This window comes from Akanthomyces muscarius, chromosome 6 (assembly GCF_028009165.1).
Source record: "Akanthomyces muscarius strain Ve6 chromosome 6, whole genome shotgun sequence".
In the NCBI taxonomy this organism is placed as follows: Eukaryota; Fungi; Ascomycota; class Sordariomycetes; order Hypocreales; family Cordycipitaceae; genus Akanthomyces; species Akanthomyces muscarius.
Window position 1 is genome coordinate 1753548 of NC_079246.1, and position 21117 is coordinate 1774664.

Below are 21117 nucleotides of genomic sequence, written 5' to 3' on the forward strand. Positions count from 1 at the left end.
ATACCGGGCTCTGGTGGGTATGGTAAATGCTGGAATTTTTTATCACAAGACGGCTCTAATTCTATGATTGCTGATTCGAAATTAATTTGACATATGTTCACGAATTTTAGTGCTCGGCATCTCGTTGCCATCTCCACATCCTGCCCGCCGATCAGCACCGGGCCGTGACACCCGCAATACCCGCTGGAGGATTATCTGCACCGCGGCCCAAATTCGTCGAATAGGGTAGTCATTAGTTTTTATCTCGATTGGGTCTTATTTCTTACATTATGTCCCGTTCTTCGAGTTGATGAGCGTCAAGATCTATCTCGTGCTCTACTTTGGGCAACATTGGACAGCCTCCATGACGAGCCTACCCTGTAGCATTTTTCGGTATGTCACAGGCTCATGTACCGCTACGCCAACTTGCAAGAGACTAGGTATTATCGGTCCGAGAATCAATCAGGAGTCTAGCTATGGCTTATATAGCTGCTTGTTTACAACCACGCAAGTCATGTGACTAAAGAGGTCTGCCGATCCACTCACGCGTATTGGTATCACGAGTGCTGCCGTCACGAGAACTAGAACCAATGATACATGTAGGACACAAAAAGCCACCGAATGTGACCAAAGCCCAGACAGCGGCCAGGCTCAATTATGATCGCGAATAGCAGTAGCACCTGACAAGTAATACACCTATATCCTTCTTCCATCTCTGAAGCTGCCGAGTCCTCCGGGTGAACTGTTCCTTCTGTCATCCCGCAAACACACTTCTGATAAGAAGAAGAATAGTGAGAGCGATCGGGGCTAGAGAATCGCAGAAGCTTCAAATCGGGGCTGAAAGAGCTCCCCGGCCACGAAAATAACCTACAATCACAGTCAGCCCCCCTTAGCTTCTCCACAACAACCACAATCATGTTGTTGAAGTACTTCGGATTCGATTCCACGCCAACTGGTGTGGATTCCACGTCTTGCTCTCCGCGACACATAGGTCAAACTGAACCAAAGTCTAACCGAATGAGGGTGCGCGAGGCAATACCGGGACTTCGCCTCGGCTTCTTCAAGCCTGGAAAACTCAACTCTATTACCGATGTTCCTGGCGTGCTGGTAAACGTCACGACTATTCAGTCCGAAGACAAGAACGTCAATACTGGACTTACGACGATTCTATCAAGGCGGGACTGGCACAAATACTACGCTTTCTCTGGCGTATTTCGCTTCAATGGATGTGGCGAGCTGACAGGATCTCACTGGATCAAAGAAACTGGCCTCCTCACATCGCCGATTATCCTCACATCGTCTGCAGCAGTTGGCGATGCCTACCGGGGCACCTACGAGTACTGTTACCGATATCGTCTGAATACTGAGGGCGAAATGCCTCTTGTCATTGTCCCCGTCGTTGGAGAGACTTATGACGGTTTTCTGAGTGACAACGGCCGATTCCCATTGACAACAGAGCATGTCATTGGCAGTATCAATAATGCTTCTTCAGATGCTGTCCTCGAAGGCTGCACTGGCGGCGGGACCGGCTCGGTTTGCCACAAATTCAAGGCCGGCACAGGGTCCAGCAGCCGGATTGTAAAGGGTGTAGACGCAGCTGGCAACAAGGTTGTCTACACCGTCGGCGTGATCGTCCAGGCCAACTACGGCCTTGCGGACACATTCCATGTCGGCGGTGTTCCTGTCGGGGCGATCCTCCAGGAAGAGCAAGAGGCCGCGCAGAAGGAGAGAGTGGCACCGTCTGAGAAGAAAGTCAGGAAGGACGGCAGCATCATTGTCGTGATCGCGACAGATGCACCTTTGCTGCCCATCCAGCTGAAGCGACTGGCGAAGCGTGCCACGGTTGGCCTCGCCAAGGTGGGTGGCTATGGCTACAATAGCTCTGGGGACGTTTTCCTGGCCTTTTCCACCGCAAACAAGATTCCTTACGAGGAGTTGGCCCTGCCGGGCCAGCCGCCGCGTCCGGTGGACCCTATGCAGCCGAGCCCGATGATAGTGCAGATGACTGACAACGAATCCATCGATGGGCTTTTCGAGTCGACGGCAGATGCCACCGAAGAGGCCATCTACAATGCCATTTTTATGGGCACAACAATGACTGGGCTGAAGGGCAGAACGGTAGAGGCGGCGGATATTGGAAAGATCAAGGCAATTGTTGAGAAGCGGCTGTGATGGGATGATGTACTGGGTAGATTAAGTCAGCCCCTGGAGGCTGGCGAGGTTACTTGTGCGGGTGAGATCATGGGGTAGGTACCTAAGCTAGCTAGAGGGGTACTGCAGCACAACCAAGGTTGAGACTGCAGAGCACAGCTTCGTATATGAGATTCTGCAGAAATGAAACGATGAAAAATCTATAAAGACTAATGAAATATCTTTGGCCGGAAGGTGATGAAATTACTCGCACATGGCGTTGCATTGGGCGGAACAGTGTCTGCTGTGCTTGTCGTAGCCTAGCGTCGGGACGAAGGCCTTTTAGCTTAGGTACCTACCTACCTACCTAGGGGGTTGGCGCTGTCGCTTCAGGGGTTCTAGGCAGCTGCTGAGCGGGGTCTGCCACTGGAAAGAGAGGCCAGCTTGTTGCTTGTCAGCCAAGCACTGTAATGAGGTGCCTACCTTAGGTACCTACCTTCCTAAGCACCGCAGCGCTAATGAAACCTCGCGGAGGACAAGCTGGAGGTCGTCACCAAGCCAAGGCAGACCCACCGCCGCGTTCCCGCACCCGCACTCCTGAACTCCAGCCGCGACACTCCCGCCACCTCCAAACATACTGACTGCTAGTATTCCCGACATCAATCCTTTGTGCCGCCGCTGGCTGCACCATTATGCTGCGCCATCATCTCCCGACCTCTGCTTCGTGATCATTCTCGCATCGACATGGACCGCGCAAACGGAGCCGGCTCTGGCGCGGCGGCCAGCAGGGCCGAGCGATTCGAAGATGAGAAGCGTCGCATAATCGAGAGCTGCTTCAGCAAAAAAGACCAGGATGGCTCCAGTAAGCTTGCACCTTCTACCATACCAGCATGGCGCAGACGAGAATGCATTTTCAGTAGCGCTTTTCCCGCGATAAGTTACCAAGCTAATGCTTCCTCTTCAGTGATCGAGACATACATCACCCACATTAAAATTACAGAATACTCAACACACCCTACGTCACCCCCTCCTCCCCAGGCCCGAACCCCCGATTCCGAGAAACCTCGAGTCATCATCGTCGCTGTCCGTCAGTCAGGCCGAGTGCGCATGCACAAATCCAAGGAAAACGCCAACGGCACCTTTTCAATCGGCAAGACTTGGAACCTCGATGATCTTAGCCACATCGAATCCTACACCGGGCCTCAGGTCAGCCTCAATCTGCGCGATTGGGCTGGGGATACTGGTTTCACAGTCACTCTTGGAAAACAATATTACTGGCAAGCTCAAACAGACAAGGAAAAGAAGTTCTTCGTCGCAAGCTTGATTAAAATATACAGCAAATATACCGGTGGCAAGGTTCCTGAGCTAAATGGCTTCGACCCCAGAGAGCAAGACCAAGTCCTCGGTGCTGGTAGACGCCAGGCAAATGCGCCTCCAAGGCCAAATGGGACGCCAATTTCGCAAGTAACCCCCGGACTGGACTCCGCGCCTTCGTCTGTTACATCGACACCGTCTGGTGCACCTCGCCAAGCAACCCCCGACTCTTCTAGGCTCCAAAAGCCGCCTTTCCGGCCCCCTCTGAATGGCGCAAACTCTCCAGCAAGCAGCTTCGAATCCTCGTTTTCTAAAGAGCGATCTGATCGGCCACCTCCGCCACGATGGGCGGCTCAAAATAACAAAAGTCAGGAGTCCTTTGCCACGTCCATGTCGGCCTCGGCGCGAAGTGACGACACCGCTAGCCAGCCTCCTAGATCGCGCAACGGCCCCAGTGTTCCCGCCATCCCCGGAAGGTTTGGCGATTCTCGCGATATGCCAGAACAACCGCCCACTGTGCCCCAAGGCTCTGAACTTCCGCCCCCAGAGCGTCGTCGACCCCCCATGGACCCCTCGCGCCCAATGGACAGAGACGTTGTACCGCCGCCTTTGAATAGCCCCATCAACAAGAAAGACCCCGTGTTCCCGCCTCCGCGCAGCAGCGACAGAAATTCACCCATGACAGGCCCACCCGGACGCGCTGTGGAGGGCGAGTCCTCTCCGGAGACACCGAAGCCGCGCGGTATGACACCTCCGGTTATGACGCGCGTGAAGAGTGAAAGCGGCTCTGTTTCTCAGTCAGACGAGTCCGTACGATCGCCACCCCCCGTTCCCGCTGAACCTACGGAGGAATCGCGACCGGGGCTGGGACCCATGATCAAATCGAAGCGGTCCAGAGGTGATATTGCCGGCGTGTTTTGGAAAGCCGCAAATGCTGCCACTGCTGCGTCAGCATTCAAACCACGCCCTGGTGGCGCGGCAGAGAGGCTGCGATTGGCCCAGGCCCAGCAGAAGCCGACTGACGGCCCGGATGGCATCACCGGCGTGGTCCCTGCACCCCCGCGACCAGTGTCAAGAGATAAGCGGCCAGAGACACCTGAGGCTGTACCAGCAGCTCTGGCTGCTGCACCGGCTGCTACCGCTGCCGCTACTGCTGCTGTTATTCAATCCAACTTGCCTGCTCCCTCTCCTCCACCCACTGCCCCCGTACCACCACCGCCGGAACCCACCGTCCCCGAAGTCACGGTAACCCCTACGCCGCCGCCAGTATCAGAACCCCAGCCACCGAAGAAGGCAGGCCCAAGCGAAGCTGCTATCAAAAAGGCAGAAGAAGAAGCCAAGGAGAAAGCAGCTCGGGCGGCCGCGGCCAGCAACGACTCGAGATATCTTCAAGCGCTTGGAGTCGACGCAACACTCTTGGATGGGCGAAGTCAAGAATTTGGAAAATGGCTGGACTATTTTGGCTGGGTCCCTGGCGACAAAATGCGTTCGCACAACGTCGAAGAATTGGGAGTTGATATTGACAGAGAGCTAAACAAAGCGCAGGCTGGTGGTTGGCTTGCTCGATTCCGTGAGGAAGACGAACGAGTGGGTGCTATCAAACAAGGTGTTGATCTGGCCATCGCTGAATGTGAAGAGCTGGATAATCTCCTTACTCTATATTCTGTGGAGCTTTCGACATTGTCAGACGATATTGCCTATATCGAGGCGCAAGGCCAAGGTCTGCAGGTTCAGACTGCAAATCAGAAACTACTCAAGAAAGAGCTGGAGTCACTTCTCGAAACATGCGCAATTACGAGTAATGATCTCGAAGCCCTGCACCTGGCACCTCTGGACAATTTGCGTGGCTTGGAAGACGCAGAGGCATCTCTTGTTGTCCTTTTCAAGGCAATGGTCAAGATTGATCCTAGACTGAAAGAAGGAACGGCAGGTACTCGAGTTGATCAAGAGTCGAGTCTCAACAGTAACTACGGCCAAATGCGCATTGTGCAAGAGAAGAAGCAAATGTACATGCAGGAGAGCGGCCTTTTCATGCGCCGTTTCGTTGAGTTCATGGCAAGACAGTTTGACGAAGCATATGCGGAAACAAAACGTGCTCTGGATGGCGCCTTATCGAAAAAGGCCGACTCCAGTCATCACAATTCCGGGAGAGAGCTTCTCTGGAAGTATAGCCCCTTGATGCTATACGCAAGGGATGTTGATCTCGAGAACTGGAACCGTCTCCTTCAAATATACCAGGACAAGAGCCAGCCGCTTTACAAGACCGAGTTCCAGAATGTCATCACTCATTGGCGCAAGAATGCCAGGAAGATGACGGGCGATGAAGCCGCGATGCTGTTCACATCGCAAGTCGAAAAACAACAAGAAGGCGTTGCCACAGCAGCAAGAAAGCTGACAGTTAAGAGAAGTCAAACATTAGCGAGAGCTCTGCGATCACCGCTTGCAGATGGCAGCTCGCGTGCTGCTGAGAAGACTGCAGGAGATAGTCGTTTCATGCCGTTCGAAATTTTCGGTGCTGTCCTGGACGACCTTCTTCCGCTGGTCGAGATGGAACAGAATTTCATCATTGACTTCTTCCACGCCTCAACGCTCGAGTCGCTTGACTTCACTGACACGGTAGCAGCGGTACCTCCGCACAATCGCCGCGGCGGGGATTTGAAGCGCCATCGGCTTATGGAGCCTGATAGGGAGCTGGCTCGCCGCGTAACGCGCTCTATGGAGATTATCTTTACGTTTTTGGAAACGGAAATTCAACGTCTGATGGAATGGGTTCTGGGCCAATTTCCACTGCAAGGTGTTGGAGTGCTCGCGGTCCTCGAGAAGAAGATTTCCGAAATCAGCCAATCGAACCAGGACTATTTGAATACCACGCTGCGAAAAGTGCTTGGTTTACTTGAAGGTCGCTTCAACAAGTTTGTTGAGGAACAACTTCATGCTATTGAAGAGACCAAGGTCAAGATCAACAAACGCAAAGGTGTTATATCCTTTATACGCGTGTTCCCAACTTTCCTCACTGCAGTCGAGAACATGATTGATGGCTCGGACCCAAAGCTGCCTCTGCGTCGCATGATCGACGGCCAATACGAACGAATCCTGAAGCAAATGTTCGACTCGCTCAAGGCCATTGCACGCGAGGATCCCACGGGTGGTCTTGCTGCTGGCACGAATGATCCCGAAGGCAAGGAAGCGCTCAATTTCCATATCCTGTTGATTGAAAACATGAACCATTTCCTCGAGGAGACAGATGCGCGAGGCTTGGAGGTTCTTGAAACTGGCAAAGATGAGGCCAATCGTGAATATCATGAGCACATCGACCTTTACCTCAATGCAGTGATGCGCCGACCGCTGGGCAAATTGCTGGATTACCTCGAGAACATAGAAGCACAGATTCAGACGGGCAAGTCGCCGACTGCTATTGCCAGACAGCCATCCAACAGCCAGGCCGTCTTTGTCAAGGTACTCAGCCTGTACGATGCCAAGGATCTTCGCAAGGGCATCGATGCCCTGCGCAAGCGCGTCGAGAAGCACTTTGGTGATGCTGACGAGCCTGCGCTCAGCCGCGGCCTCGTCGCCAAGGTACTGACGGAGTGCGAGAACTACTACGTCAAGGTCGAGAACAGGATCGGCAGTGTGACGACTAATGTTTACGGAGGCGATGTGCCGTTTGAATGGCCTAGAGCGGAAGTCAAGGCAGCCTTCCGAGACAAATGATGAAAGACGCACGTACTGGTACGCGGTTGAAGCTTACGACGAAGACTGGACAGGGGTCAAGCGTGACCAATCTGAATGATTTTTTATTACGTGTACGATTACGGGCATTTGGACTTAGAAATGTTGATAGTGAGAACTTGCATGTACTAGGCCGGTTGTTAACGGCACAGCAGCACTACTGGCCGGCAGTTTGAATTTCAGTATTATTTCAGAATAAAAATCGTCGAAAGCCAACGTCTCTGAGTACAGTATTTTTTCTGTTCTGGAAGCAAATTGTAACATTTTGACTTGTCTTGTACATGTCCAAGGCGCTTGAGGCTGCGGAACCAATTAAAGTGGAATTGGGCGCGTCTCGTGCACCGTCTTGTGCGCGTCGACTTACACTGCACCCCGCCACTTAACACGACAGCGAGCCATTACCAAAGGCACCACACCATACCATCCCGCTCGAGATTTATCTGTTGGAAGCTTGATAACGGCCTTGAAGAAGTCTTGCAGGATTCGAAGTCTATTCTGGCCCACGAATTGAGGCGCGACGTTTGTTTACGTCTTCACCCACCGCCTGTTCCAACCAGCCATGACACCACGTACGAGATCGGGAGGTGCAGCGCCTCCATCCAGCATCGTTTACAAATCGACACCCACGCTCAGACAAACTCAGTTTCCTGCTCGACGAAGGAGGGTCCGCACATATGGCAAGCGAAGTCGCAGAAGTTTGGGGGGCGAAGACGAGGAAGAGGATGAGGAGGGCAGCAGCGCGCATCCGACACCGAACCTGAAACAAAAGACGCTGACGCAGTATGAATTTGCCTCGAGCAGCCTCAACCCAGAGAGCGTGGTGGAGCTTTCTGATGCGAGCGACGTCGAGGAGTTGGAAAAGGTCGAGGACGCTGGCGACGCGGAAAAGGAGAATAATGTGCCGAAAGGCACGAAGCGGAGGCGATCAGCTACGGCGGCGCGCGCGCCGCTACATCCTATACTTGATCTGGAGGAGGGAGGGGAAGAAGAAGGAGAAAAAGAAGAAGAGGAGCTACGAGTGCCAGATACGGAGGCAGAAGAGGAAGAGGACGAAGAAGAAGGCGACGAAGGGCCTATCGTGAGGGGGCGTCGCCGGGTGGGGTTCACAAGCACAGCAAAGGCAAAGCGCAGACGGACACTGGGCGAAGAGCACCGTATGAGCACCATGAAAGAAAGCAGGGCATCGCGAAGGAGGACGCTAGGCGACTCGCCAATTGCCGGGCCCTCCAAATCTCGATATCACACGCAGACCTTGACTCAGTTTATCGGCCGCAAAACGTCCTTTGTCGTCGCCGACTCGGACGACGAAGAGCTGGCCAGCCCAGAGAATGATGGCTTCCTGGAATGGCTTGGTGCGGAGGAGGATGAGCCACAGAGCCCGAGCATGGGCACACAGGCGAGCAAAAGAGGAGGCAAAGCTGCGGCTGCTGCTGCTGCTGCTGCTTCTCCCGCACCCGTCGTCTGGGAGGACCACCACAGCCCCTCGCCGCGCCGCAACGTCAGAAGACCAAGACCAGCGACGACTACACAAGCGGGAGGTGAGCAGTCGCGCGAAGAGTCGGTCGTGCCGCAGACGCCCATCAAGAGTATCCGCTTCGACCTGCCGCCTTCTGCGCAGCACATGATCACCTCGCCGTCGCCGACACGCATGGCCGCCATCTATGGCGCGCCCAATGCGGACGCATCGCCGTCGTCTCAACGACAGAGGAAGCAGAAGAAGCAGAAGCAGAGCCCGCTGAAGCCGCTTGCTGAATTAATGGGCCAGCCGAGGAAGCGCCGTGTTAGCAGCAGCAGTAGCGCGACCAAGAAGCCAGAGCTCGTGATTGAGGACTCGTACGCCACAGAAGGCGGCTGGAGCTCCGTCGGGGGAACGCAGGCGCGCCTCGGCACGCCGTCGCAGACGCAGACGGAGGTCTTTAGCACGCCGGCGGAGGAGATGACATCGCAGCAGCCTCCTGCTGCAGGAACTGCATCGGCCTCGGCCAGCAAGAAGAAAGGCAAGGAAGCTGCACCGGCCCCGCCACATACGCAGAGCCAGGACGGGCAGGCTGAGGAGCAGCAGTTCTACGGCGCCCTATCCCAGGTTGTTCAGGACAGCGCCGCCGCGAGCCAGCAACCTGTACCGGCAACGCCCAAGAAAGCCGCACAACCCGCAGAAGAAGAAGAAGCAGCAGCTACCGTCAGCGAGGAGCGAGAGATTCCAGACTCGGACGACGAAGATGTTGGCTTTGGCGCGGAGAGCGACGATGCCGGTGACGAGGCCGAAGAGTCGCGCTTCGCAGCCGGCGCCGAGACGCAGCTCCTCATGGACCAGCTTCAGTCCAGTGTCCGTAAATGGAGCGGCGTGCCGCGTGCCGGCCACGCGTCGTCATCGTCGGTGGCATCGCCCCATCCCCCTCGCACCTCGAGTCCCGTTCCATCGCCCACGTCCGCCGCCACGCCGGCCTCTGCACCTCCCTCGTCCTCCCTCAAGCCTCTGCCCACGACGACGACGAAGCCCAAGCAGCAGCAGCCGCCGCCTCCGCCACGTCCTGCTGCCATCGTCGCGCACGACATCCCAGTCACGCACCGCCCAGGCAGCACGCCGCTCCGCAAACCCCTCCACCGCCCACAGGAGCCGCTGGACACGCAAGGCCTGCCGCTGATCGAGTCGCAGCGCGTCGCCCTCGCCACGCTGCAGGGCTTCACGCCTGCCTCGGCGCGCACCGACATTCTCCTGCCGCTGTCTGACCTCACGCTCGCCAACCTACTCTCCGGGCACCAAGACGCCGTCATCTTGCCCTTTAAAATCCCCGCGCAGGTGGTGCGCTTCTGGCTCCTCCACGACGGCGTCCTGCGGTACCTCGCCTGCGTTGCTGGCGACCACGACCACGACCACGACCCGAAGCAGGAAAATGGCTGCGGCGGCCACGGCACCTGGACGTACCGCGTCGGCCAGGTCTACGAGCTCAACAACCCCATGCAAGAGGAGGACATGCGCGCCGAGGACTGGATCCACGGCCGCGTGAACCGCTACGTCTACTTTCCGCCGGCGGTCGTCAGCCAGCTGCTCTGGAACCTCCGCCACGCCGTCTTCCCGGACCCTGCTGACGACGAGGCGGCCGCGGCCACTACCCCGGCGCGCCACACGCTCACCTCGTCGTCGCCGCTGCGGCGGTCCTCTAGGCTGTCGACGCCAGGGAGGACGAGAACAGGCCATCCGATGAGCTCCCCCTCCCCGCTGCAGCACGCGAGACCGCCTGCATCGACGATGCCCGCGCCGCCGCCGCCTGCCCGGCCCAGCGGCGCGGGGGCCAGGAAGCACCACACGCAGCAGGCCCTCATGCAACCTCCTTCGCAGTCCTTTGTGCGTCCATCACAAGCTACCACGGCCTCGCAGACGTCGACCGTTGTCGACATCCCTTCGTCCCTGGCAAAGACGACAACAGCCGCACCGGCCGTCATTCCCCGTGCTGGGGACGAGTCGTCCGAGAGCCTAGTCTTTGACGACCACGGCGGGTCGTCGATCCCGATGCCCTACAGCAGCGGCGCTTACTCGGGCCTGGCGAACCTCGAGGCCTCGCAGCTTCTGACCAAGAGCCAGATACTACCCGACAGTCTCATCCAGGATGAGGAGCATGCGCCACCGGATGAGATCTGGGACTCGGAGGAGGAGTAATCGAGGGATGAGGATGATTTAGCCGCGTACAAACGATGCCAGGAATGAAGAAATGACACGAATTATGACCCTGATTTTATTTACTCTGCAACCGTTATTAGCCAGTTTCGTTTACATAGAAAATGCACTCGAACCACATGTTCGTTGTCGGATATCCCCATACTTCATTTTTGATGCTAATGCCAGGTCTATATAGCTAAGGAAAATAACAAATTACAAGTCCGTGACCCGTTGATACAATGGTCATCCGCCTCTCTGATGCCCTTGTTTCCACTGACATCTGCCATAATCTCAATGATATATCAATAATGCAGATGCTCATGTCGGCGAGAGAAGCTTGGTTTTGCGATACTGTTCGTTGGTGTCATACTTTAAACACCAAAGAGTAGAGTGGTGAAAATGCCCATATTTTAAAACATAAAATTTAGGAAAGGTGGAAGGCGCCTTGGCCCTCCTTCATAGCGGTGAGCAGCCGTTTTCTCATGGTATCGTGGCCGGTATAGTCGGGGAGCTTGAGATAGTTGACGCAGGTCATTACACTCGGCAAGTAGTCGTCCGAAGTATATGGGTGCTCGCTTGGTTTGCAGACGACAGTAAACATAGGCGTGAGGCTGCGGAAACCCCCAATAGGAAGCTTCGGGCTTCCCGTAATGAACTGAAGGAATTCGCGGCGCTCGCTCAGGTCAAACTCGCTCATGACCTGCAACAGATTTTTCACGCTGCGGCTATCCATGTTGTAGCCGTGGTCGGCCTTGATGGAATCGGTGAGGGCTGGATATTGGTTAACTTCGTGTTCAATGTGGTAAAATATGAGCCTAGCTTACTTTCAAGTGACCAGTCTTCATTCACTTTGCCATAGAGCGCGACCAGCTCGGCAGGAGTGAAGGCGCTCAACGCGTCATACGGGAATACCTGTGAGAAGCCGATTTTGAATGCTTCGACTTGTACACGCACACCCGAACCAAGTGTCATGTCGATGACCTTGTCCAGATAAGCGTCGACATTGTCAATTGTGACACGCTTCTGTGACCCGTTCGGTTCTAGCTCAATGCCAGGATAGCCAGGAAGGGTAAAGTCAAGGCACAAATCATCCAATCGCACGCCGTCGATGGAGATGTTTTCGGTGTCAGCGACCTTTTGCGCCGGCGTTCGGCTCGGATGCTCGTCTATTTCCTTCTTTGCAATAGAGTACTTCTTGATTGCCTTCAACGATCTTGCAAGGCCGGGATCGACGACCTTGACGGCGCCCAAAGATGGCTTCACACCTACTGCAGCAGCATCACCGATGCGGAAAAAGGTTGGGTTGAAGTGGATGTCAATGATGCGCGAATCAATCATGGAGCGTGCAATAAATTTCCCAAGAATCTTGAACAAGTGCAAAACACGTTCTCCGTTAGGTGTACTCAATTCTTCCGCACTTAGTGGTCGAGGGAAGAGTCCAGATGGACCAGACACAAATTCGTCGGATCCAGTGTTATCAATGTCACGCCAGAGACGCAACTTCTTCTTGGCGAATTCCTTGGAAACTGTAGAGTAGAATTCCAAGGTCGGTCCTAGACCGGTACCGACTTCTTCAAAATATTCGACCTCGAGTATACTCTGAGAAGCGCCATACAGCTCCATGACCTTGAGAGCCGATTCGAGAATCTTGAGGCGAGAAATTCGGACCTTTTGCCTTTGCAGGCGGCCAAGGAAGGGGCGCTCATTGTGGCGATCTCGGCGGTTGTCCTCAGCCTGCGCATTCTGCCATCTTGCCATCGATCGGGCATATCCAAACGAGGTAGACTGAAGGAAGAGATGACGCGTCTCAAACGGAAAGAGGAATGGGTAGAGCCGAGCCAAGTCCTCAGACCAGCTGGGCAAACATCTGCTGGCCACAATGAGCGGCTCTTCCAGCTGGCGGTTGAGCTTGGCTGTCAACTTTGTGCTGACAAACTGGGAAGGCGGCTCAACGTTGAGACCAACAGACTGCTGGTCGGTTGCAACTAAAACGTCCTCAATGTTTTCGTTGAGTTCATGCAGAATGTTCAGGAGACGAAGGATGGAGGCTGTGGTAGGGTTTTTGGCGAGCGATGCCGGGATGCCATCTGGAGACTCGGACTCCGTCTCAGTGTTTGCAGTAACGGCAGTAGATTCGGCCCCCGGGGGACCAGGAACTCGTTTGAACTTGATGGGATGCGTGGCAGACCATATACTGCGGCTAATGTGTTGATCTTCGGCCTTGCTAGCAGACATGAACACCGCGCGATAAATTGTTGTCTCGTTGGAAATCACCTTGTCATCCAAGGAGAACTCAATGTGCCAGTCCTGTGGAACAGATTGCAGAGCCGAAGAATAAGACATAGGTCGCGATGAACCAGCTGGCGTAGAAGTTGCCGGAGTTTGCTTCGGTTCGGTGGGACGCTTATCAGTGCTCGACGGGGTTGCGACCTTGGTACCGTCTTCCTTGCGAGCGGTCACGCCTCCAGTTTTGGCAACCTCAAAGTCAACAGCGGAGGGGTCGTCGGGGTTAGGAGCATCTGGTTCTTCGTCCATATCCTCAAGCTCACCAACAATCGCATCCAGAGCGCTAGCATCTGCGAGATCTTCATCATCGTCGCTGATTTGCTTTTCGTCAGCACACTCCAGGTTGCTTTGCTCACCCTCGTCATCGGGGGCAGGGTTAGCAGGAGACTGAGCTTCAGATGTCGGCGCCTGGCGACGAGAAGATCTTCTCAGACTCTTTCCAGAGCGTGAAGGCCCCCCGCCTTGGTCAGCGTTTGTAGGGGTGGTGGGATGGCGCGGTGGCTTGCTGCTGACCGCGCGTCGCAGGTGTGGTGCACCGGGTGGCATCCCGGCCAAAGGAGGAGGAGGGGGAGGTACTGAGCCAGGAGCGAACGGAGAGCTATCAGCAAGGCGTGAGCCAGGCGGACCGCCCAGAGGGAGGCCGGCCATCGCAGCAAGAGCCTGGGTCAGTCCATCGCGTCTTGCAACGCGTGGGCGCTCAGAAAGACTGATGCGTGGGCGTAGATAATCATCAAGTGACCTGAATGTGGCAATCGCATGTATAGAAACCATTATGTTTCTATACGGACGAGGAATATTTGAGTCATCGTCAGCCACAAGCCGAAGACGAATCTGCTTACCGAGCATCGAAGCTGGGCTGGTGCGGTTTCCGTCAAAGGTGTTGTGATGAACGGTGACAACTTCATAATGCTCTGACCTACTGAGCAAGTCTTGAAGTTTGTGGATCATCATGCTGAATGGCGTCGCTGGAGACTCAGCCGTTGCCGTCTTCGGCTTGGACTTCATACTCTTGCCCATGAAAACTTCCAAGAAGGTCGATTGCGCCGAACGACCCAGTTCTTCGTCGGGATTGCTCAATACTTCTACCAAAGATCGTACAAGGCCGGATGAAAGAAGCTCTGCACTTGTCACACTCTCCAGCACATCGGTATCGAACTGGGCCGCTAGTCGAGCAAACAGAGCCTTTCCACTAGATGGCGACAAATCAGCCGCTGTGCGCCGCAAGTAGAAAGCCTCTAGATCATCAGCCAGCTTCGTAAGGCCTTCCAGAATAAGGCTCGCCTTTGCCTTCATATCGCGGCTGTGATTTTGATTTTCGTGAGATTCTAGGAACTTCTTTGCAACCTGGCAGATGCGGATCTTTGTAGCTCGAGAATCCGAAAGATATCTGCGTGGAGGCGCGGTTGGTTCAGAGGAAGAGGACGAGCCGGAGCTAACAGGAGATTCAGCGCCTGCGTTTTCGCCTTGCTCTTGGTTATCCTGGCCGTCATCCTCTTCATCCTCGGGCTCGGCGATCTCGGGTTCACCATGTTCCTGCTCAATCTGAACATTTTCCTCTTCTTCGTCGTCATCACCTTCTTCATTGGCATGATCATCATCGTCTACTTCATCGTTATCGTCTTCTGATGTGGGTAAGCTTTCTCTGCCATTGTCGCCATTGCTTTTCTTAGCTGGGTCATCGACTGACTCCTCGAGAGCCTGGGTGGAGAGTTTTTCGATTTCAAGAATGACGCCTTCCCTGTAAAGCTGGTAACGGTATATTCTGTCGAGACGACTGAGAAGTAGTTCCGTAGCCTGCAGGCCAAGCATGACGAGACTGGGGTGATCTTGCTGGGAAAGAATAGAAGCGAGGAATGAGGCGTATGGCACAGGAACAAGAGATTCCTCAAGGATCTTTTCGTCAAGGTTTGAGAGCATCTTTATCTGTGCTTGGAGAACTTTTTGCCGAACGCTCAAGTTGACTGTGCTTGAAAAGACGTCCGTCAGGGTAGGGAATATGATCAAAGCGAAACGTCTAACTTCATCTTTGCAGTCGTTGAGAAGCGATAGACGTTTTTCAGCAGGAGACTGCTGAGTGTCGTCTGCAGCCGTGGTTGATTCTGGAACTGGGCCATGAAACTCGACAAAATCGCCATACAACGGGTCGGCGTCCTTGGGGAGCCCAGGAAGTAGCTCGCAAATGACATTCAGAGTTTCAATGATCTGTTCGCGCGGCCGGTGGATAAGGGCCTGCATAATGACGACGCTGTCGAGCTTGGATGCAACGTCCTCTGTACCACTTGGTGGGGAAACACCAGTCAAAATTTGGTATAGAGTCTCGACAACATGGAGCTTGAAGAGCTCTGCAGAAAGATGAGGACTGGCCCGAGCAGTAAAAGCCAAGACGCGCAGGAACTGGGTGTGGATGCTAGACCCAATAAGATTAGTCGTTCCAGGAACCAGCAAGCGCAAAACAGCACGCAGCAGATCAACGCTGACAAGCTCTTCAAGCTTCGAGGATTGGTGTTTGAAACTCTCGACAATGCCGGAAACACAGAGCGAAGCTTGCTCAACAACGCGCTGATCGTTGCTACCCAAGACGTTGAGAAGAATTGGCATGACGTCTCGAACGACCGGGAAGGAATCGTCAGGAATATTTCTGCAGCAATTGGCCGCAATAGTTACGGCAGTTCGCTGAGTGCTCGTGGCAAAGAAGTCGAGATATGATAGACAGGCTGTGAGGCCACCTTCACGGACAATACTGGAAGGATACTCGACGGATATCTTTTCCAGAGTGCTGAGTGATTGCTCAGCCAAATCGATAAACGAAATCTCTAGAAGCTTAGAGCACAGCACTGGCACGGCATTCCCATACACAACATTTGCCACGCTGGCAGGCAAAGCTTCCATCAAATTGGCTAGACAGCGGCAAGCAAGGAGCATTACCTCTGGACTTTCTTCCTTGTTCATCAGCTGGACTAGCTCCCTAACAAAAGCATCGGGGGAGAAGTGTCCAGCGAGGTTGTCTTCGTTCGAGACCAATAGAAGCTCAGATAACTCTTGCAAAGCAATGACCTGGACGGAGAGATCATCTTGACGAAGGCTGTTAAGAAGCTCACGTAAACGAGCCGTTAAGCCCGACATCATTCCTGTCAGAGCACGAAGGGTATTGGACAATCCTGCGGCCCCGAATGCGCCAAAAGGGTCACCATCATCGTTGTCGCCAAAGGCATCACCGTGATCGTTTTCGTCGTCGTCATCGTCGTCGTCGTCATCCTCATCCTCATCGCCGTGGTGCTCATCTGCGTCCTCGTCATTGTCGGGGTCTTCGCTATCGTCGGCGTTGTTTGTTTGCTTTGTGGAGGCTTGGTGGGTTGACTCAAGATCATCTTTGCTGCCACCGGTACCGCCCATGACGATGTCTTCATCTGCCTCGGCGGCGAGACGCTTAGAACGTCGAGAGAGGGGGGAATGCTCATCCTGAATGTCTATTCAGTGGTTAGAATATTTGATACGGAGGTTTGTATCACGATGTGTACAGAAACTCACCTGGAGGGCTATGGGTCGACTTTTTACTGCGGCTGCCCCGTCTATTCGAAGTGTTGGACGGCGAATGGTCATGTGTGGCTTCTCTAAGACCAGGGCGATTACTAACAGACATTAGCATGCGTTCAGAGCAACAGGAAGAACACAATATGCTTTTCACCTGGAGCCGTCCATTATAGCAGAAGCCTTTCCTTTCCGAACCTTAGGCGGTGCTTTCGTGTTTGCACTGGGAGGCAAAGCGGTGGCCGTGTCTTCGGGTATCTTTTGCCTCTTAGATCTCCGGTCCGAGGAGCTGGGGCGTGCTATGGTGGCCGGCGGCTTGGAGCCTACTGAAGCCTTGCGCTTGTTGCGAGGAGGCAGCAGAGGGGTGTTGGGGGAAGTCGAGCGATTGGCGGAATCGGAGAGAGGTCTCGTGGCGTTTGGCGCCGCCGAAGTCTGGGCCACCTGGCTGGCAGCTTGACGGGCAGACGACCTGGTAATTCTGGGACTCATGAGCAACTGATTATTCGAGAAAATTTGTGTGCGTGCAGAATAGGCCGACGAAGCAGGGGGGATGCTGTGCTACAACGTCGAGGGCTGGGGAGCCAAGGGTATTGCACTGGCAGAGGGCTATCAAGAACGAGACGGCAGGATGTCTCCAAAGCACATGCTGGAGACTGAAAAGGCCCGCGAGAAGAAAATTGGGATGGTGCTGTGGAAAGAAGCTGGGGACGAGTTTTGGGCGTTTGTGATAAACGCTCGCTGTTGGGCACATGTGACGCTGGGTCGAGGAAGAATTGATTGTGGGCTTGTTGCGTTTGTGGCAAACAGGACGAAGAGGTCAAACGGCGTTGGGCCAGCAGGCGGCAGATGGGAATCGCGTGCGGCGAATTTGTTGGCAGTTGGAGGTGACTGGGACCTTGAAGACCGGAGCCGACAGGATGATGACAGTGAATCGACTCGGCCGGCCGAAAGGTAAGGTAGGTAGCAGTGGCTCGAGGCACCCAACGTCACAGCCAGGATGTCGAGGATGCACAAGGGGGAAGCGATACGAAGGGGATGGCACAACACAGGATTCGCAGGTGTTGAAGAGACGGGGGGCGTACCTCTGAGGCGCAACTGGCGTCAAACCTGCGCTGTTGGCCGTAGCAGCGTCGTCTGGAGAAAGTGGCACTGGGTTATCGCCTGCCGGTGTTCGTTCTGCCATGCCCGGACTACGCCATTAGTAGATTTGGCGCGGAGCTCGAAGCGGGCAGCAGAGTGTTTCGCCGTTGGCTACGTCGATGATATACGGGTCGTTGGTGCGCGTGCGTAGAGAGAGGCCGAAGGGCAGACGAGAATGAATGGCGAAGTCGTGGGCGTGGAGGAGGAAGAGGAGAGGTGTGGTGGTTGTCGTGAAGTCTGGCCTCCGGTGTGCGGGTAGCAGTTGGTGCGGGCAGATGGTGCGCGGTGCGGCGGTCAGGTGTCTTATTAGGTAGGAGAGGTGCCAGAGCACAGCACTTTATTATCGGCACCAGCTACGACGGTGCCTAAGAAGAAGGCACAAGGTAGGGCCTGCTCCAGATATATATTGTGGGCATTCGCCGTTGTATGATGCAATTTACTGCATAATTAATTATTGCTGCATTTTTCAGGATGGAAATTATACAAGACAATGTGTTATTAGCTGTCCTCGAGGCTTAATAATACGTCCTCTGTCGGGCCATACCTGCACACTGGAGGCACAATCGAGACACTGGATGGTGTGCGCGCACGACTCGGAGAATGTACCAGATGGCTCTGTAATCTGTTTCATCATCGGGGGCACTTGGCTCATAGGTACATCCCCGCTGGAGTAACCACAGGGCCTGGCAATTCGCCCATAGCGAGTCCAGTCCCCTGGGAACCCTGGCCGCTGGTGAGCCCGCTGACAGCCTGATTGTCACCATGAATCGGGTTCCGGCTCCGGCGTGGTGGGGAATCTTAGCGCCCGCGGTCCATCGCTGACCGAACAGGGCCATAACACAAGGTAACTACCATGATGAATATGTAGGTGGTGGCTGGGCGCTCGCTACATATTTGCCAGCTCGACACCTTGCCCATGATCGGAACCATCCAGGTGCAACTTTTGTCTTTTCATACCTGTACCTCGAAAGAAGAAATGTCTTGTGCATTATGACACAGAAAACACCCCTGTCCGTAAATTCTAGGAGTTGCGGGGAATGAAAGCAGGACATATGGAATAGAAAAACAAGAAGAATAAAAGAACAAGACAAATAGAAAGGCCATGAGACGGGAAAAGGTGACCGAAGTAGGAGCCCCGTAAAATAACACACAATTCTTTATCATAATATAGTCAAGACGCTACTGAGGAATATGGTACAACACAGGCAACTGTAGTGCCCGTCACACGCGACAAACCTCGATGGGAAACTGCCCATGTACAGACACCTCATACCGGCCGACAAGCTCTTCCAGAATTATTGCGCGATCTACTTCCTGACTTGCGTCTATATATTTACTCTGTTTTTCCAAAGTTTACTCTTTTTTTTCTATTTCATACATTGACTCGTTTATGACTTCAGCGTCTCCTTTCCACCCTCAAACTCACCCACGTCATACTCGTCAGGGTACTTGTCAATCAGCTCCTTCAGCTCCTGCATCTGCGCCTTGAGCCCCGGCGTCAGCTCATCGTAAATGTCCTCAAACATGGTGTTCATCGCCGGCTTCTTTTCCTTCTCCGCGGCGCTAAACTCCCTGAGCACCTCCTTGCGCAGCGCGTCGCGGGCCTCTTTCTCCTTGGCCTCGTCCCAGTAGCCCTTGGCCTCCATCCACTTTCGCAGGCGCGTCAGCGGGTTGTCTCGGCGCTTCCAGTCCTCCACCTCGACGCGCGCACGGTACGCAAATGAGTCGTCCGAGGTGCTGTGATGGGAGACGCGGTAGGTCATGGCCTCGATGAGCACAGGCTTGCCGCCGTCCTGAAGGGCGAGCTCGCGGGCCTTCTTGGTGGCCTCGCGGACGGCCCAAATGTCATTGCCATCAACGCGGATGGTGTCGATGCCGTAGCCGATACCACGGCTAGCAATGCCGTCACCGCGGTATTGCTCCAAGGTGGGAGTAGAGATGGCGTATCCGTTGTTGCGGCAGATGAAAATGACCGGGCAGGATCTGGTGGCAGCAATGTTCATGGCGGCGTGGAAATCGCCCTCACTGGCAGCACCCTCTCCGAAGAAGACGGCGCAGACGCGAGCCTTGGACTCGGGGTTCTGCATCTTCTGTAGCTTCAGCGCATATCCCGCGCCGGAAGCCTGCGGCAGCTGCGTGGCTAGAGGTGACGAGATTGTGTGCTGTGTCCACCGTCAGTTTACTGCACTTCAAGTTCTTGATCAAGAAGAAAATACGTACCACATTAAGCTTCTTGCTGCCGTAGTGGATCGGCATATTTCTGCCCTTGCCGGGGTCGTTTCTGTTGGAGAATAGTTGCGACATGAACTCCTTGGTTGTGAAGCCTCTCTCCTTGAACAGGCCCTGCTCGCGGTATTGGCAGAAGACGACATCCTCGGGGTCCAACACGCTCGACGTTCCCACGCTGACAGCTTCTTCGCCGGCGCTGACCATGTAAAAACTAAGACGTCCCTGTCGCTGAGCATCAAACATAATCAAGTCCATGATGGAGATGAATAGCATATCCTTGTACAACTTGACAACCTGCTCCTCCGCAATGTCCGGCTCAAAAGAACTGTCAACAACGACGCCATGTTGGTCGACCACTCGGTACGTGGGCAGGGCTTTGTACGATTCCGGGTTCTCAAAGTTGAGACTGTGTGTGAAGGCGCTCTTGAGCGCACCGGGGAACTGGACAAACTCCGAGTTGGGTCGCTGCGAGACGCTGCTGGCAGCGCGGACGGGGACAAGGGCGGCCACGCGCGACCTGGCGACGGCGGCCGTGGCCCCACGCAGTTGTACTCGTTGCAGCATGCGAGCCTTCATTGTGTGTCGTCTGAAGCCGTATCCCGCCTCGTGGGTGATGCAGAAAAAAAAGAGTGTGTAGTTGTAGAGCCCGCAGCGGCACGGGAATTCAAATTCTGGGGAAATGGCGTTGCTCGGCTCGTGGTGGTTGTTTGGGGTCGATTGGGGACGAAGCCGACACAGAGCGACGTCACTTTGAGCCGACTGAACCCGCTAAGCCGTAGGCCGAAAGCGTGGGTTGCGGCACCAGAACCGGCCAAGACTTTGGTCAGCACAATACCGCTGCGAGCGGGCTGGGCCGAGCAACAACACCGTAATTAGTGCCTAGAACGCTTGGCTGTTGGGAGAAATTTATTTTTGCGTATACTTGCAAGCCTGCTATCAGGATTACTCGTCCGTTTGCTACTGTGATGCTGGCACTGCATCGATGTACACAGCAGTGTGCGCCGCCAGCTGGCGGCGTCGTTTGCTTACAGCCTCTCGCACAAAACAAAACAGTGAATGAGTGTCAAAATATGAATTGGGTAGAAAATTCCCATTTTGTAATACTCACAATAGTCGTTCGTTCC

The 21117-nt window shown here is 54.6% G+C and overlaps 6 protein-coding genes across 6 annotated transcripts; 3 read left to right on the forward strand and 3 right to left on the reverse strand.

Annotated features, from left to right (window-relative positions):
- Positions 1 to 499: 499 nt before the first annotated feature.
- Positions 500 to 968, reverse strand: LMH87_000610 (uncharacterized protein; the record flags this gene model as incomplete). The annotated part of the gene is made up of 3 exons (XM_056198543.1): positions 500 to 560; positions 751 to 846; positions 910 to 968. 3 exons carry the CDS (start codon positions 966 to 968, stop codon positions 500 to 502), a joined length of 216 nt encoding a protein of 71 aa, XP_056055483.1.
- Positions 969 to 1069: 101 nt separating this feature from the next.
- Positions 1070 to 2151, forward strand: LMH87_000611 (uncharacterized protein; the record flags this gene model as incomplete). The annotated part of the gene is made up of 2 exons (XM_056198544.1): positions 1070 to 1086; positions 1155 to 2151. 2 exons carry the CDS (start codon positions 1070 to 1072, stop codon positions 2149 to 2151), a joined length of 1014 nt encoding a protein of 337 aa, XP_056055484.1.
- A 702-nt stretch (positions 2152 to 2853) lies between these two features.
- LMH87_000612 (uncharacterized protein) lies at positions 2854 to 7134 on the forward strand (the record flags this gene model as incomplete). The annotated part of the gene is made up of 2 exons (XM_056198545.1): positions 2854 to 2971; positions 3074 to 7134. 2 exons carry the CDS (start codon positions 2854 to 2856, stop codon positions 7132 to 7134), a joined length of 4179 nt encoding a protein of 1392 aa, XP_056055485.1.
- Positions 7135 to 7711: 577 nt separating this feature from the next.
- Positions 7712 to 10810, forward strand: LMH87_000613 (uncharacterized protein; the record flags this gene model as incomplete). The annotated part of the gene is made up of 1 exon (XM_056198546.1): positions 7712 to 10810. One exon carries the CDS (start codon positions 7712 to 7714, stop codon positions 10808 to 10810), a length of 3099 nt encoding a protein of 1032 aa, XP_056055486.1.
- Positions 10811 to 11234: 424 nt separating this feature from the next.
- On the reverse strand, positions 11235 to 17807 carry LMH87_000614 (uncharacterized protein; the record flags this gene model as incomplete). Its single annotated transcript, XM_056198547.1, has 5 exons — positions 11235 to 11581; positions 11635 to 16563; positions 16625 to 16725; positions 16782 to 17102; positions 17707 to 17807. 5 exons carry the CDS (start codon positions 17805 to 17807, stop codon positions 11235 to 11237), a joined length of 5799 nt encoding a protein of 1932 aa, XP_056055487.1.
- A 1345-nt stretch (positions 17808 to 19152) lies between these two features.
- On the reverse strand, positions 19153 to 20569 carry LMH87_000615 (uncharacterized protein; the record flags this gene model as incomplete). Its single annotated transcript, XM_056198548.1, has 2 exons — positions 19153 to 19926; positions 19985 to 20569. 2 exons carry the CDS (start codon positions 20567 to 20569, stop codon positions 19153 to 19155), a joined length of 1359 nt encoding a protein of 452 aa, XP_056055488.1.
- Between the last annotated feature and the right edge of the window lie 548 nt (positions 20570 to 21117).